Source organism: Zootoca vivipara, chromosome 15 (genome assembly GCF_963506605.1).
Source record: "Zootoca vivipara chromosome 15, rZooViv1.1, whole genome shotgun sequence".
Classification (NCBI taxonomy): Eukaryota; Metazoa; Chordata; class Lepidosauria; order Squamata; family Lacertidae; genus Zootoca; species Zootoca vivipara.
Genome location: NC_083290.1, coordinates 17,152,842 through 17,170,737, shown reverse-complemented (window position 1 = coordinate 17,170,737; position 17,896 = coordinate 17,152,842). Strand labels below are relative to the sequence as shown.

Here is a 17,896-nt window from a genome sequence, read left to right as displayed (position 1 = left end):
TCAAATTCTCATTGTCTGCAGGTGTTAAGTATAAAGCAAGCCAGGCAAAATTGCTTGAGTTTGAGATTCTTCCGGACCAGAGAGGTAGCTTTCAAATCAAATACAGTGGTGCCTCGCTAGACGAAATTAATTCATTCCAGGACTCAATCCGTCCTGCGAAAAATTCGCCTAGCGAGGCACCGTTTCCCATAGGAACGCATTAAAAGTCAATTAATGCATTCCTATGGGCTCCGGGGGGAACTGGTGGCGGCGGCGGCGGCTCTTGGCTCGGGGAAGGCAGGGAGGCTCTTGCTCTTTTGCCTGCCTGCCTGCCTGCCTTACCCGAGCCAAGAGAGCAAGCGGCGAGAAGGCGCCCAGCTTTCTCGCCAAAGGCAAGCGGGGGACACCTTCAGCGCTTGTCCGAACCCCGGGATTTGTCCTTTCTGTCAGCGGCAGGGGGAAAGGAAGTAAGGAAGAGAAAGGGCTGCTTTCCTTCGTTCCTCTCCCTCTGCTTCTCCCCTGCTAGTTTCTCTGTGTTCTGCTGGTCTCTGCCGGGAACCAAGAAGGCAAAGGAAGATCAGCTGTCAGCGCCTCTCAGCTGATCTTCCTTTGCCTTCTTCCCACGCTGCAGCTTTCCTTCGTTCCTCTCCCTCTGCTTCTCCCCTGCTAGTTTCTCTGTGTTCTGCTGGTCTCTGCCGGGGCAGAGACCAGCGGAACACAAAGGGGAACCAAGAAGGCAAAGGAAGATCAGCTGTCAGCGCCTCTCAGCTGATCTTCCTTTGCCTTCTTCCCACGCTGCAGCTGGTTCCCCTTTCGCTAGATGAATGCCCTGATTTTCTGATCGGAGGTTTTTATGGCCACGCTTCGCAAGACGAAGCGGTGGCCATAGAAAACATCATCATATAGCAAGGCAACCTCCGATAAGAAAATCCTTTTGTTAAGCGAAATTTTCGTCTGGCAGGGCATTCGTCTAGCAAGGCACCACTGTACTTCTGTGTGCACACACCCTGCCCTAAACTTGGTGATGATAGACCAATCAGGGGCCCATCATATCCTGCCCACCGCTTCTCAGGCTCTTTCAGAACTTTAAATGGTTTTTGCCTTTGCCTTTCTGCTGTATAGCACTAGGCAACATGGTAGCTGTCATCCACAACACCCTCACAGGGCTAGCGGGAGTTAAATACCATCTATAAGGCACCGGGCCCTGTGGTGTAGCCATTATCTTTGGGTTTTTTTCCCAGGGAGTCTTGCCACATGGAGTCTTTTTGCCCATCAGGGTGAGGCTAAGTGTGGCTGTTGTTGTTGTTTAGTCGTTTAGTCGTGTCCGACTCTTCGTGACCCCATGGACCAGAGCACGCCAGGCACTCCTGTCTTCCACTGCCTCCCGCAGTTTGGTCAAACTCATGTTCGTAGCTTTGAGAACACTGTCCAACCATCTCGTCCTCTGTCGTCCCCTTCTCCTAGTGCCCTCCATCTTTCCCAACATCGAGCTCTTTTCCAAGGATTCTTCTCTTCTCATGAGGTGGCCAAAGTATTGGAGCCTCAGCTTCACGATCTGTCCTTCCAGTCAGCACTCAGGGCTTATTTCCTTCAGAATGGATAGGTTTGATCTTCTTGCAGTCCATGGGACTCTCAAGAGTCTCCTCCAGCACCATAATTCAAAAGCATCAATTCTTCGGCGATCAGTGTGGCTAGAGGGATTTATTCTCCTTTCCTGTGAGTTTAAGTGGGACAGGGAAGTGTGCATGCACACGAAAGCTCATACCAAAATAAAAACTTAGTTGGTCTTTAAGGTGCTACTGAAGGAATTTTTTTATTTTACTTCGATCCAGACCAACACGGCTACCTACCTGTAACCAGGGGGCAACTTAGACATTGCAGTCCTTTGTGTTGCACCAAAGCCACCTCTATTGAGCTTGCTTATTTGCTCAGGCACCTGTAAGTGCAGCAGCTCACGGAGAGAAACTTGAAAATTGCTTTTGCGTGAATTGATGCCTTTGGCAGATACTTTAAAAGCACCATAAGATTCCCTGATGGAAGTTCAGTTAACTAATTTGGCACCAGCAATTTGAGTTAATAGTGCGAGAGAGGCTCATGCTATTTGCGTGGAAGCCTCATGCACAAGGTGTCCATAATTTTGGCACTCTGCCGCTCCTTTCGATACCCCTCTCCAGGTAAGGCAACCCTGGCCTCCATGGAGGGGCCTGAAATCTCCCTTGTCCACTCAAAAGGGGCAGTGTGCTCATTCCCTGTGCAGTGAATGGTGGGTAGCTGATGGTTCTGAGACCTTGGTGAGCCCATCACAGACTTTGCCCTCTTCGAGACTGGCATGGTTAAGCGCTGCAGGCTGTGAGGCAGTAAACACACTATCTGGCAGGCAGCAGGATGTCGCTGCCTTCATTAATGCGCCTGCCTGCATTTCCCAAGCAGACAGGCACATTGATGGTTACAAATTGAAGGCTGAAGCTGCACAGGGAGTGAAAATGGAAGGAATAATGTGGCATCTCTTGGGTATGCTTGTGCCATACAGCTTTCCCTTTACCTCCCCCAACTGATGCCATTCAAGGGGAGAAGCCCAATAGATGGCTAAATCTTAGCTGCTGGCATATAAGCAGTACTGTTGGACGATCTTTTGAAACAGCCGGAGCTTCTTGTGAGCGACAGCCAGTGGATTTGTTCATTCTGTTCATGTGCCTGGGAACTTTGTATCTGGCTCAGAATCCAGCATGCAGAGCCTTCAGATGCACAAGGGCAAAATCTCAAAAACAAAGAAATTGGAACAGAGCTTGGACTGCTGTTTGAACACACGGAAGTCACACTCTCTGGCTCTCAAAATCCTGCCTTCGCTCTTCCAACCAGCTTCAGGTAGTGAGAGAAGAGCCTTAATGGCCCTGCTGTTGCCTCCTGGGCTTTTAACAGGCCATTGGTCATGCAGTTACACCCCCAACTCTGCCACAGCACCTCCTGTCACTCCCCCTCCCCCTGTGCTTGCCACTATGGCTAGTAGGCAGAGGAAAGGGCACATTCTTTGGTTCAGTGTCTCCTTGCTTCAGCTGCAGCCTTTGCCTCTTAAGAGCACTATTGCAGGATTACCAAGCCTATGGTTGCTTTAAGAAAGACAGCTGAGAAACCCTTCTATTTAAATAAAATACTTTTATTGTTACGCTTGCTTGACAAAGCATATAAAAACAGTTTCAGCTACATGCAAACTATGACAACATTTGGAGCCACCGAGGGGGGTAGGGTTAGGTTGGTCCCTCTGGAGTGTAAAAGTGGGCACTCCAGTCAACTGAAAACTCAGTTGTATTTGTGCCATGGGGAAAACCTCAGCTGAAGCCTGGTTCCACACCCCTGGGGTGGGTAAGAGAGGTGTTGGAAGCTGAAAGAGGCTTTCCTCTATGAAGATCCTGGCAGACTTGTGCAGGGCCTCTGTTTCAAATTGTGTGTTTACCCAAATTAAAACATTTAATGCATATGGGGTTACTGACTTAATCCTGGGTGGGTGGAGTGGGGAGTGGTGGCTTACCATGTCCACAGGCAGACTGGAAAACGACAAGAGCTAATATGCTCGCATGGAGCTGAAGTTCAGCAAGGCCTTAGCTGGCAAACGGTCCACTAGTGGAGGCCCCAGGGCTGCGTTTTGTAAACTAGTAACTCCCCTCTATGGTCTCCTCCTCTGTCACAGTGATGGGAAATCCAAAAGAACCGAAGACACCACACAGAGAGACTGTTGACACACGACAGCTATTTCACACCACAATTGCGACATGAACATCTGGAAGCATTGGCTTGATTCCCTCTTGGTATTGTCGCCAGCAGCCGCATGTTGGTGACCCCTGAAGCAAAGCAGGCCACACTTAAGCCCCAGCAGCTTTGGAGGGGAGAGGGAAGCAAAGGGAGTTTGGCTTTTCCTGCTTTGCTGGATCAACCAACCTAGAATCCGAGGCTTAGGGCTGCAACATTTGCAGCTGCCTTCACTGCACTGAAACCCAGCGTGTTAAATTGTGAAGACTTGGCGGCAGGGGAAGCAAAATCCACTTATTTCTTGCATTGTTGGTGCTAGTGAACAGTGTCTGTCCCTTTGCTGCATGTAGGAAGGGGGAGAGAAAGGCAATTTCCCAGTCCTCCTGGATGCAGGCCGATGATATGCACTCCTAACATTTGAAAAATCAGCATTTCCCTCAGTTCTGTGGGATAACTGGCCCCCTGCCTTTGATGCAAGGATGAAAATCCTTTCCTGAAACTTCTACCACAAAAATACTTGGGAACTTTTCCCCCCTAAGCAATCAATCTGTAACCACTATGAGGAACAGAAAATGAGCAAACGTGAAAGTACTGGTGAAGAGTTCTGCGTAACTGGGAACCTACACCGGACAAAGACTGGCTCAGCAGTGGTGTCGCCTTCTCAGTCTGTCTTTCGTTCTCTGGAACTAAAGAGGCTGCAGCACTAGCGATCTCCCCTCTGCGTTCGTCACAAGATCTTGGGAGTTGAAGGGCCGAGAGCATCACTAATGTGCTGAAGGGGGCAGCCTGCCTCCCCGACACCATTTCTTTCTGTCCTCTCGTTCATTATCCTCACAAGAGGACCCTCCTCAGTATCCATGGAGTCTGGGGCCAAGATCCTTGCTGCTGATGCTGCTGTCATTGGGGTGGGAAATGGGTGGGTGTCTGCCGAGAGCATTCTGGCCAAGAGAGAGGTGCCTGCACCTCATGTCTGAAGCAGCCCCGGGAGACCCTCCTGGTCTGCCACCTGGCTCTCCAGCAGTCTGACCTCAATCGCCTCGCCTGCCTGCAGCTCTCCGGGACTGGCAGTGCCCACGCTGCTGTTGCTGCTGCTGCCGCCGCCGCCACTTGCATCCTCATCCACGGAAGGCAGACCCTCCTGACTCTCCAAGTCACTCACCTGGCCCTCCCCGAACTCCAGGATGGTGGGGAGATTCCCCTGGGTGGGGCAGCGCTTCTTGAGGCTGACCAGGAAAGGCTGCGGCAGGGAAAAGATGTCGACGTTGTTGCCCAGGTCGATCCAGGTCATGCTGGGGAAGTTCCTGGGGTCCTTCAGCGCCTCTGTCAGGTCCCGCAGGATAGCCTTGGTCAGCCTGTTGCCGTTGAGGGAGAGGGTGGACAGGTGGGGCAGGGCACTCAGGACGGGCAGCAGTTGCAGGAACACCTCGTCCGTCAGGTCTGTGAAGCAGAGCTCCACGCTCTCAATGTACTCCGAGGTCTGCTGGAGGTAGGAGATGACCCGGTCCAGCTCCTTCAGGGTCAGGGGGATGCCCGACAGGTCGACGGTGTTGTCCCGGGGATTCCCCACCAGGATCATTTTCAAGCTGCAAGGGAAGAGGAAGAGGAAAGGGGCTTCGTGAATTGTCTCTGGCCAGCCCCCAACCCACACTGCTGGAAGGTGGAGGCCCCATGGAGAAGCTCCCATTAAGGACACAAAGGGGAGGAAATGGAAAGAAACCAGGCAGACATTTCAGGGCCAGGTGTAAGAGAGGCTCAAGCAGCCATCGGTTTTGATCGTGGCTACGAAATTCCCATGTGTGCTCAGAATTCAGCCCAGGGTTCCCCACATGGCTAAAGCAGGCCACCTACATTTTTAGGTCAGCAAGTGTCAGAGAGGGAGAGAAAACAGGTTTATCTCAACTTCCATGTATGTTTGGATAAAAGGCGTAGACAGTGCTGTTTTTCTAGGGGGGAAATTAGTTAACCCTTGACCAAATAAAATAGTTAATCCTTGACTAGATAACCCTTAGGATCCCTGCCAACTAGGATTCAATCCTACATAAACACATTTTTTTGGGGGGGGGGAATCCACCCCACAGGACATAGACCCTGGTAGCCCCTCAACTCTATAATGCTTCTGAAGAGCATGGTAAGCGGCTCAGGCAGTGGCAGCATCTCCCCCTCAAATGTAATCTGCCGTCCAGCAAAAGGGCTGCAGAGGTTGTGGCTGCCAGATGCTTTCGAGGTGCAAATCTGCTGCCTACGGAATCCCTTCCTCTGGCTTTTTAAGCACCGCCTTACCACACCATGCTGCAGAGCCTGACGTTGCAGTGGGGAGTCTGCCAAGCTCAGAGTCGGCTGCCAGGGCCAGCTGCTCTTCCTCACCCTGCAGAGAGCCACCTGTGGGTGGACACTGAGCACCCACCTTCCCTGCTTGGGGGGAAAGGGCTCACTGACTCACACGAGGACCCTTCTGAACACAAGAGCAGGCAGGCACAGACCCGCAAGCGGAAGCCAGCCAAAAGCAAGGAATTCATCACACGGCTCGTGGCTGGAGCAGAAGGCAGCCCAGATGCCCTGTTGTCGGCAGCCCACACAGGCGCCTCAAGAAGCTTCCTTCTGGGGCCTCAGATGCAGGGGGTGGGAGCTGAAGTCATTGGCCTCGGCAAGGATGCGGGAGTCACCTAGTGAGCCACCGTGAAGCCTAGAGAGCATCCAGCCACCCTCTGACCACTCAAAAGCGGAACAAGTCAGGTCGCTCCTTGAATCAAGTGGAGGGCTGACTTCTCCTGCTCCAAATCCAATTGCACGGCGCAGCACTGCTGAAAAGCAAGGTGGCAGGCAGCGGTACACCCTGTACCCTGTCACCTTGCACCACGGGCCCTCTGCTCTTGCTCAGAGGCACACGCATCGCTTGTTTGGGTTTTTTAAATCTGGTGTTTCTCCCATCCAGCCCAGCCCTTCTGCTCCCGACTGAGCTACTATCCGTCTGAGATTCATAGGGGAGGGAATAAAACAGATTAACAGGCATCATGGTGGCTTTTCTCTCTCTCTTAATGGAAGACCATCAAATGAAGAGTTGGCCACACAGAAAACCAGAGTGGGTCTCTGCCCTACAAGGAAGGGGTATTCCTGCCTGCTCCTGCTGCAACCCCAGCTTGGATTCTCATGCATGCTGGGTGCAGAGCCCTTCTGGTGAACTTGAGAGCAGCATCCGCTTTAAGACGTAAATAATTTGCCCCCTGTGATGCTAAACAGCAAAGAAGGGAAGCCAATTCAGATGCTTGCCTGCCTGCTTTGACCTTCCCGCTGGCAGGCCAGGAGTCAGCCTCAACAGACAGGGCAGCAGAGAATCTGAAGTGACAAGTGCCGTTTGTGCCGCTAAAGCGAAGGCAGCAGCTGGCTGGGAGCTGCAGCCTGGAGGGACACGTCCGAGGAAGCAGCAGGAGGTGAAGGAGTTTGCCACGGAGGGTGGGGTGGGGAGAAGGCCACCCCCTGGTGCTCGGTGGCTGAGAACACAATGAAGGATGAGGCTCAAGATGCCCATAGGATCTGGAGCCTCGCACAAGACCCCAGGAACCGTTCCAGCCCAGCTGCTACCCAGAACAATTCAAGTTTGGCAAAAAGCAGGGAAGAGGGGGGAAGCTCCCTTTGAAGAGTCACCCTGTAAAACATTCACCCACGTGGGGAGGGCGAGCTTGTTAAATTTCCGTCCTAAAGTTGTTCCCCGCCACCGACAACAGAGGACAGATGGCAAGTCCTGCGAGAGACAAGTGCTGTCTCTGCTTTTTTCCAGAGGAGCGAATCCACCCACCTGGGAGCTCGCCTGCCTCCCATCGCAGGCCCGGCCAGCCTGCGTTGCATCGAAACTGCAAATTACTGCATTTTGAGAGAGAGAGAGAGAGAACCACTCCGTAAAAATGGAATATGCTGCCTTGCTGGCTCCATAGGCTGGCTGTACAAATACAGGATGGGAGACACCTGGCTTGAGAGCAGTACATGTGAAAAGGATCTAGGAGTCTTGGTAGACCACAAACTTGACATGAGTCAACAGTGTGATGCAGCAGCTAAAAAAGCCAATGCAATTCTGGGCTGCATCAATAGGAGTATAGCATCTGCTCTGGTCAGACCTCCAGTTCTGGGCACCACAGTTCAAGAAGGATACTGACAAGCTGGAAAGTGTCCAGAAGAGGGCAACCAAAATGGTCAAAGGCCTGGAAACGATGCCTTATGAGGAACGGCTTAGGGAGCTGGGTATGTTTAGCCTGGAGAAGAGAAGGTTAAGGGGTGATATGATAGCCGTGTTCAAATATATAAAAGGATGTCATATAGAAGAGGGAGAAAGGTTGTTTTCTGCTGCTCCAGAGAAGCGGACACGGAGCAATGGATTCAAACTAAAAGAAAGAAGATTCCACCTCAACATTAGGAAGAACTTCCTGACAGTAAGAGCTGTTCGGCAGTGGAATTTGTTGCCAAGGAGTGTGGTGGAGTCTCCTTCTTTAGAGGTCTTTAAGCAGAGGCTTGACAGCCATATGTCAATAATGCTTTAATGGTGTTTCCTGCTTGGCCGGGGGATTGGACTAGATGACCCTTCTGGTCTCTTCCAACTCTAGGATTCTATGTCCGCACGTAAAAAGAAACTGCCAGAAAGCAGTGGCAGATGGGACAAGAACCCCCTAAAAAAATGGGGGGGGGAGAGACTTGCAGGTGCAGGTGACCAAGACTTTTCAAGGGCCTAGTGAGTAGAGGGTGGATATCAAGGTGGCAACTGCTGGGAACAGACCCTACCAGCAGCCTCTGCCTGGGGCATTAAAATCCAGGCGCTGCTCTGGGAAAGTGAGTGCAAGTATTTCCTTTCTGACTTTAGCATGATACACAAACACAGAGCCTACCAATCTGTTACAGGCAGCTGAGGGGGAAATGTCTCCTCCTGCCAGAGTCACACAGCCAGTAAAAAAATGCGTGTTTATTTTGTTGGAAAATGTTTTACTTTTTATCAAATAAAATATTTCTGCTTCCAATTGTTCTGAAACTATATAAAAAGTAGGGTGAGGGAACTTAAAAGCCAGGAAAAAGGAAAGGGAAGGAAGGACTCTGATGGAATGGGAGAATAGGGTAGCTGCAAGAGGCACCAGGGGCCACATGCAAAGGGGTCAAGGGCCGCATGTGACCATATAACTAGACATTAACCAACCATTAACAGCTAAGAGTAATCTATGTAGAGATGAAAGAAGTGTATATTCCTGCGTATAAGACTACTTTTTAACCCAGGAAAATCTTCTCAAAAGTCGGGGGTCATCTTATACGCTGGGTCATATTTCTTATACGGCGAGTATATCCCAAACTCTATATTTTAACTGGAAAAGTTGGGGGTCGTCTTATACGCCCAGTCGTCTTATATGCCAGAATATACGGTATTTTCTTCTGAAATTTTAGCCAGAAGTTAAGTATCTAAAAGACAAGAGCCAGAACTTAAGTATCTAAAAGACATTTTAACAACACAACAAAAAGCATACATTTTTATTCTCTTTCTTTTACTGCCTTCAATAATAACCCCACAAAATAGTTCTTTCCAAGAGGATTCATGGCTTAATCACATCATCTGCTGTTACAAAAACCCACTTCAATTCGTAGGATGAAAATCACAAAGGCGAAGCGGAGGGGATCCAGGTCACTGTGTGTCATGCTGCAGCAAATGCCTCGTGTGCCCGATGAAAAAGAAGCTCCCCGTTAAAAGAAATAACTCCTAAATAAATTAACATTCTGCCTGAAGACAAGAACACAGGAAGGCAGGAGGCATCTTCTTGCCCCTCCGAGATCAGCAGGGATTTCCCCCTGGAGGGAAACTTCAAAGTGTTTCCAATTTCTCTGACAGCAGGTTGGCAGATGAAGCCAAACAGAAATTAATCTCCAATTAATCTGAACAAAGATTAGAAGGAAGGCTGGTGTCCAGCCAGGATCATTCAGGGTGAGATTTATTTTATTTTTTTAATGGGGGTGGGGAGGAAGTAAGGAAGCCAGGAAAGAACCCCCACCAATCCCTGTCTTACTTTACCCAGCAACAGAGCTTCTCCACCCTAGGCACATCCTACAACCTGCAAGCTCACTTTCTCCTCTGGCTCCTGAGCTCACAAGAGGCCACAGCCTGCATTTCCCCTGTCAGAGGGAGGGGAAACCCCACCTTTATGAGCAGTGCACAGTAGGTACAAAATAAAATAGGCAATAACAATACGCTCAAATATAATACTGCACCGTGTATTGCAAGCACTACAGCAGGCAGAAAAACCATTACATGCCCCCCCCAGGCCCTCAGCAATTGTCAAACACTTCTTGGGGGGTGGATAGGAAACTTGCTTTATTGTATTTGTGCATCATGTTTTAAGGCACCTTGATATCCTGTGTGAGTGGGCGGCATATAAATATTTTTTATAAATCAGCAACGTCAGCACAGAGAAGCAACAAACAGCCACATTTTGCACGGAGAGGCTGGCACAGCCGGTCTAACTCTGCACTGCTCTTTCTGCAAAAGGGGAGGTTCACCGGTCTCTAGGTGCTTATGAAGCCAACCCTGGAGGGGGTGGGGTGGGGTAATCCCTCCACACAAGAGAGACAATAACAGCCCTGCGCCAGGCATCCTCCTCCTCCTTTACATCCTCTAGCTTATCTGCATGCCCAGAGAGGCCTCTGCAACGGCAGGAAGGGATTGGCGCAGCGGAGTAAGTGGGGGCTGGAAGAGATAGGAGGAAGCTCCCATGGAGCTGGGCCAGACCCTACAGAAATGGGAACATCCCTAACCAGAGCTGAGCTCATTTTCTTTGCTTTGCAAACTCTTTGAGCGCTCTCTCTCTCTCTGTGTGTGTGTGTTGTGCCTGCAGAAAAGAGAGAGCAAACCAGGTCACTCACTTAGGTCAGCCAAATCTGCTCGGTCTGTTCTTGCCGGGAATGCAGAAGGATTCCTGGTGGCAGCGAAAGGCTCCCTTCTCCTCCCAGCAAGGAAAGACAGGGGCTCAACCGCTATTCGTCTTTTAATAATGTTGGGTCATAAGTACAATTGGAAAGGTGGAGATTCTGTTTTTCTTGGCAGCTTCCAACAGCCGCCCGCCTTTGCCCACCTGACTCAATGCCACACAATGCGGAATGCTACATGTTATAAAAACCGGGCATTTCTATCTGTACCATTTTGTCTGTTTAACCCTTTGCCCCCCAATATTGCCCAAATTCCACTCCTGCCAGGCCTAGCTGCTAATTGGTGGGGTGTTGGGGGAGGAAGGGGCCCACAGTTACTTCTGGGAAAGATGAGAGATTTGGCCAGTCTTAAGATGAAGAGAAGGGACGCGGGTGGCGCTGTAGTCTAAACATACACCTTGGTATAACATCTCACCGCCCAGGCTAAAGGATTCCTCTTCTCAATGGCCCATCAACACCTTGTGTCATGTTAGGTTTTGCTCTTCACTAAGCGGGTGGCGCTGTGGGTTAAACCACTGAGCCTAGGGCTTGCCGATCAGAAGGTCGGCGGTCGAAATCCCCGCATGGGGGTGAGCTCCTGTAAGCAGCATTTCTGTGCGCTGTTCTGGTTCACCAGAAGTGGCTTAGTCATGCTGGCCACATGACCCGGAAGCTGTCTGCGGACAAACGTCAGCTCCCTTGACCTATAGCGCAAGATGAGCGCTGCAACCCCAGAGTCGTCCATGACTGGACCTAATGGTCAGGGGTACCTTTACCTTTAAGATGCAGAGATGGGAAGGCTCGGGGGGTGGGGAGAGGATATGGGGAAATGCCAGGAGCTCTGCACCCTCAGTTTCTTAACAATTTTTTAAAATTTTCCAACAGAAAGACTCGAAATGTTGGAAATGGCTGGAAAACAACAGCTCCCTATGAAATAGTCTGTTTTCGAAGGATTGACAGTTCTTCTTAAGACAAGGTTCTGCTCAGTGACACACTGTAATGTGAAGTTTTCTTTCATGGCAGACAAAATCTGTAGCATTAGAGAAGGTTTTCCTTGAAGTTTCTACCCATTGGGCCTACTTGAGGCAGCTGAAAATGGGTGGTGGTGCAGGGGCAGAGCCAGTCCTAAGGGATAGCATAATCAGCTGGCAACTAGCAAAATCACTTTTGGCCTGCTATCTAATCCATCTTTCGAAACTGCTAAATGGTTTGTCATAGGAGTTGTCCTGTGGCACTGAGTTCCATAGGCTCAAGAAAACTGCTGGCTGCCAACGTCTGGAGGGCACGAGATGGGGAAAGGGCCACCCTAAGTGGAGAAGGCTTGTTCTTTTATGTTTTCCTGCCCCAAAGTACTTTTACCTACCCAGAGAGACTGTGCTGCCTGAGAGGTTTTCTCTGGCCCAGAAAAGGCCTTTTGCGCTCCAGCTATCAACTTGCATCTCTTGACAGGAAATAATGCAATCAAGTCTGTTAGAAGCCAGGAACATACAGACTGAGCAAACTGCTAATTAAAAATGGGGCTGGTAATTAAAAACATCCAACCAAATCCTTTAATTTATGCTTCAGAGAGTTCCTCGGGTCTCTTGTCTTCCCAAAGGCTCCTCAGGGCCACATCAAGAGTAACCAGGATTACATCCGACTTAAGTGGACATCAGCGCAGGGGGTGGGCTGCAGGCCATGTCCCCCCCCCCGCCCCGCCCCCATCATCTCCAAGACAGACCAGGCTTTGCTGGGCATACAAAAAAAAACACATTTGCTTATTCAGGCTGTGCTTCAAAGCCACTCCAAGTCTCTTTTCTGTTTTGGTGGGGGACGTAAAGGGTCTGAAGGATGCCCCAACCAGCTGGTTGCAGCCCCCAGCAGAGAAATCCTAGCCTGGAGAAGGCAGGCCAGGCGACAGCAGGAAAAGAGGCTTCAGTGAGAACGGGGAAGGGAGAAAAGGACCACAGTGTGAGAGTGGCAGCCCACAGAAAGAGCTAGTTGGGCAGCCGAACTGGGCACTCCACCAGCCTCATCTGCTTTCCAAGTACCAATCCAACAGCCCTCCTGACATTTTGCCATTCAAGGAAACCCTTCTCTCCAGGCACCCAGGAGACAGACAGTGCCTCCAAGCAGGGCCTGGCTCATCCCATGTGCTCCAACATCACAGAAAAGACCAGAAGACAGAGTTCATTAGCTCACAGAGCCCAGCCTCCATCCAGAGTCTTTATTTCACCAAATGCTGCCACCCACTGAAGGAGAGATTTTCTGTCTTTTTTTTCCTTCCTTGGCTGAACAGACAGATGTTAGATGACTGGGATAGGTCCATTGGTAGAGCAGGAGACTTTTCATCTCAGGGTTCGAGCCCCACAATGGGCAAAAGATTCCTGCATTGCAGGGGGTTGAGCTAGATGTGACCCTTAGGGTCCTTCCAGCTCTATGGTCAGGAGGAGACACAAGTCATTTTGCAGTGAATTGGGATGGAAGCTCCTTTGCACTGCTGGTGGCTCCACCTCTGCCCCAAGCCCGCCCGTCCCAACCTCAGCTCCCCCAAGAACGCCCCTCTGCCAGCCCCCCGACCCCCGGCCTCACTCACCAGGCCTGCGGCTTCCTCTTCACAATGCCCTGGCGTCGCCACTGAGAGTGGGGGCTCAGGTGGTAAGTCAGCTGCCTGCAGAGCTTCTCCATTGTTCCCAGAGAGTCGCCTTCCTGCAAGAGGAATTGGGAAGGGGGTCAGTTGCACAGGCACCAGTCAACAGGAGGAGGAAGAGCAGGCAGAACAGCCTCTGTGCCTCCGCCAGCTCCTGGGGTGGGGGGAGGCTTTGAAACTCCCACCCCCATTCATCTTTTCCAGGCCAGCTAGAAAACAAAAATATCAGCAGGACATTTCTCCTTACGATGCAACATCACTGGGAGGTTCAGCTAAGCTAGGCATGGTTGGATGGCTGCCTCTCAGGGATTCTTCAGCTGAGATTCCCATATTGGAGGGGGTTGGGCTAGTTACCCTTGGGGTCGCTTCAAAGCCTATGGTTCCATTACTCAGTAAGCTCTTTGCCATCCCGTCTAGAGCATGAGGCATCCTAAGACAACTTCAAATAAATAGCGCATCTAAATAAAAAGGGCCCATGCATGCTTTTCCAGCTCAATCTCACCACTCCAAGCCTTATTGGAAGACCAACCTCCATCCCCCCCCTGCCCCCTCCAGCATTTGCTGGCTTAAGCAGGCAGGACAGTTGACGCTGCCAGCTTCACATGTTGAGTTTGGCATCTTCGTATGACAACAGCAGAGAAAGCCCCAAATCAAATCAGAACCATGGCAAAGGAGGGAGAGATGGCAGGTGGATTCCCAGGGCTGTAAAAGTATGTTTGTTTGAGTCAACTGGGGGGTTACCTGCTCAGCTTTCACCAAGCCAAACCAAGATGAATGAGCCTTGGTTCAGAAGGTGATGCAGACAGGGAGCTCAGCAGATCCACCTGCCTCTGGCTGCAGGAGGTGACCCTCCTGCTGCACTGCAAACACTCATGTTCCTAGCACAAAGGCAGCCAGAGGGAGGAGGCAAAGTTCAGGAAGACACCCTGGTCAGCATCCCTGAGAGCATCGCTCCCAACAGGACAAAGAAAACACATGGGATGGAGTTGGGAACAGCCTGCTAAATGAGTAGAGCAGAGCCATGGCTTGGCCTATCGTGCTGGCAAAGGCAGCTCCCTGACCAGCCCAAAGCAAGCAGCCTGCTCTCACCCACCAAATTTACAGCTCATTGAGCACCTGGCCTGGTTCTTGTCCCCTTGTCAGCCATGTGGGACCAAACTCCACTGCTTCCAAAGGGCAAATGGGGGAGCAGAGCATGGTTGTCTCCTTCTACAGCCACTGAAAGGAGGGCAGAGAGGGGCTCTCAGCACCAACACACATACTTGGAGATTAAAAGGTGGCTTACGACATGAAAAAAAATGCAAACCTATGACAAAAGTGGTCATGAACAATAAATGAAACATTTTTAAAAAAATACAAAACCAAACCGAACAGTTGCCACCAAAATCACAACAAAATCTAAAATAAAGATGCGAGAAACCAACAGCAGCAATCCCTCCTCTCCCACAAACACACATCTCAGCAAGAAACAGAGAGCTAACATTGGAAATACCGTATCTTTCCGTGTATAAGACTAGGTTTTTCCCCTAAAAAATAATGTCAAAAATTAGGAGGCGTCTTATACACGGGGCCATCTCCCCCATTTTCTTAAATATGAGTCCCCCAAAATAGGGGGAGTCTTATACATGGGGGCATCTTATAGACAGAAAAATACAGTAGTTCATAGATGGTCTTTAACCCCTCGCAGACTGGCTTATGCAACTTCTTCTTCCTTGTCAAAATGCTGGAGTGCTTGCCAAGAAACTGCTACACGTATATATATGTGTGGTGGTCCTGCGCCAAAGTATAGCTCTTCTGGAACTCAATTTTTCAAGAACTAGGTAAAATTGTTGACTGTGAGATCATTGCCTTCCCACAGATAGCACTCCTAAATCTATTTGAAACTGGAAATGTCCCTACACACTGCAGAGAGATGATGTTGCACTTATTATTGGCCACCAGGGCTATTATTGCCAGGCACTGGAAAGACTAAAATGGGGCTGCCCTCTTAGCATAGTACAACAAAGTGGGTGAGATGGCGCTGTTGGGGGAAATTACTTGCAAAACTAAGAGTAGCAAGACGGCAAAATAAATCTAGTGAATTCTCTGCAATATGGCATGCTTTGATTAAGCATGTAAAGGGTGGTTTTCACAATTTGAACCTGCATCCGGCATTCAGAAGTCTATGGAGGCTTTAAGAAAATATAGGCCACAACTTTCCCTCTCCCCATAGGCTCATGTTACTGTTAAGAAATGTACAAATAAGCTCCGAATTGATACCAATCCCCTCCCCTTCCTGACCTTTTCATTGCTTATTGCATAATTCTGTAACATATATCTTTTAAACTAAGTGCCTTTAATATTTCGCAAACTATATTTATGACTATTTTGAAACACTGCATCTTTTTTTCAAAATGAAACAAAAATCCACTTCCCTGTCCCCATCTTGCTCCGAGAGAATTATGACATAGTGTGTCAGTCAAGCATGAGTATGACCCAGGTCTCCGCCACCCTGCTCCCCACACCCCAGGCTCCATTTCACAACTGAGCACCTTCCTCTATGGGTGCCAGAACTAAAGACAGCTGGTGTGGTCTTGTGGGCGGGAAAGTTTTCTCCTGCAAACTGCCACCCCCGTTCCACGTCCCCTGCCGCAGAGTTTGCTGGTCTCTGGGATTCGCTCTAGGCTAGGCCGTAAGGGCTCCCTATTCTCCCAGGTTGCAGAGGGCCGAGTGCTCCCTTTGCTGGTTGGGGTGTGTGTTGCGTTTGTTGGACTCTGCGCAGAAGCAAAACTTGGATTCTCAGGTCGGCAGGCAGCGTTAGGTGGGGGTGGAGCTCCTAGCAGGGACTGGTGACTCAGCCAGGTGCCCTGTGCCCCCCCCTCCCACCCCTCCCCACAACAGGAAAGCAACTAATTGCTCCAGCCAAGCCAGCCCCCTGCTGAATTACTGCATGAATTCTTTATCAAGCCGCGTGAAATATTCATGGCGACCTATTTTACAAAGCAAGATTTGGACCATGGAGGGCAGGTAGCAGCGCACTATGGATCATTCCTCCTGCTTCAGAGGGGTTGGAGGGAGGAAGGAGAGCTTTGGAAGGCCTTGGGCATGGGACGGGCAGGGCAGCCCAAGGGGATTCCTTGAAGTGGGAATCTAACTGGCCCTATCAGTTAGGCGACCGCCCAGAGGCCATGTCACCGTGAGCAAAAACAAGGCCATGTGCAGCAGCCCTGCTCCGTGGGTGGACACAGGCTGGATGGTGACATTTGGGAAGACTGTGGGTCTTTGTAGATAGGCAGAGAGAGACACAGAGAGAGAAATATATTTGTGCAGCAAAAGCAAAGACAGCGGACTGCTAACTGAAAGCGGGTTTTTGTTCTACCAGGAGAACAAACCTTTTATTCAAAGTCCTCCCGCATAAGGCAAAAGCACCTTTGCGCAGTTGTGTCACTCTGCGCCCTTGTGACTTCACAGTGGTGACGTTCCCAGCTTTATTGCAGAGACCACACATGCAGCACCTTCCCAGAGAAGACCAGAATGCCAAAGACTCCCGTCGGGGAAAGTAGCAATCTGCTCCAGACTAATTCCGGGCTTGGCAACTGGCTGCAATCCGACTCAGAGAACCTGTGGGGAGAGACTCCGTGTTCCCTTCCCTGCAACATCCTTTTGGGGACACAGAGGATGTGCTGGCCCAGTTTGTCACCAGCAGGCGCCAGGCAGCCATCACGTCCCACAGCAAGAGCACCAGCACGAACATCTTGCAGCCAAGGAGGCCAAAAGAGAGACGCTAAGCCAGAGAAGTGGTAACTGGCAATGCGGAGCTGAGAGATGATGCAGGGTGTGTGTGTGTGTGTGTGTGTGTGTGTGTGTGTGTGTGTGTACGTACGCAGGAGCAGACAGAGAGGGTGCAAAGCAAGCAGGTCTCTGGATTTGCTGTCCTGGAGACCAAACAGAGGGTCGCAGGAGAAGTACCAGCAGCTGGGGAGAAGGGGGAAGTGTTCTAAGAAGTGCTGGAGCTTCTTAGCCCCAGTAAAAACGTGAGTGTCATTCTGTGCAACAAAAGAGAAGGAAAGAGCGACTGGAAGAATTTACAATGTCAATGGGAACCCAGGGACTGAGATTTCCTTTTTCTTGCTCACACATTTCCAGGCTTGCTTTAACCATCATGACAGAGAGGTGCTTTGTTTAGAAAGGGGGGGAGGGAAATGCCAAATGAATAACATCCAGGAACGTGGTTGCTCTCCCCCACCCTGGCCACCGCTACTGACCAGGTCCATCCCCAAACCCCAGGTGGGGGGGGAGGGGAAAGTAGGTGCCACCTAAGCTGGCCCCCTCCTTGCACACAAAGCTACACCCACGCCCAGATCCATGAATCCATTCAAATAAAATATAATAAAATAGCCCAACTCCAGCAAGCCTCTCTTCTGTAAACCTTGCCCCTGAGACCTCTGAAACCTCACTAACTCAGCCTGCAGGTTAAGGAGCCTTGCTCAGGGCAACTGCATTCACCCAGGAGCCCAAATGCTGAAATGAAAAACAGGGTGTGCCTTTTCGCTCCTAGTGACTATCCAAATGCAGCTGGAGTAAACAATGCATCATATGCCATTTTATATAAAAAAACAAAAATACTGTTAACTTTAAGGA

At 50.3% G+C, this 17,896-nt stretch overlaps 1 protein-coding gene across 1 annotated transcript in view; it reads right to left on the bottom strand.

The window, feature by feature from the left end:
* Positions 1-744: 744 nt before the first annotated feature.
* LRRC75A (leucine rich repeat containing 75A) overlaps positions 745-17,896 on the bottom strand; it is a 30,104-nt gene continuing 12,952 nt past the window's right edge. The window contains exons 3-4 of the mRNA XM_035140004.2: positions 13,223-13,335; positions 745-5,306 (exon numbers count right to left, since the gene is read on the bottom strand). Of these exons, the coding sequence (XP_034995895.1) occupies positions 4,688-5,306; positions 13,223-13,335 (732 nt within the window). The 3' untranslated portion in view covers positions 745-4,687. The remainder of the gene's footprint in view (positions 5,307-13,222; positions 13,336-17,896) is intronic.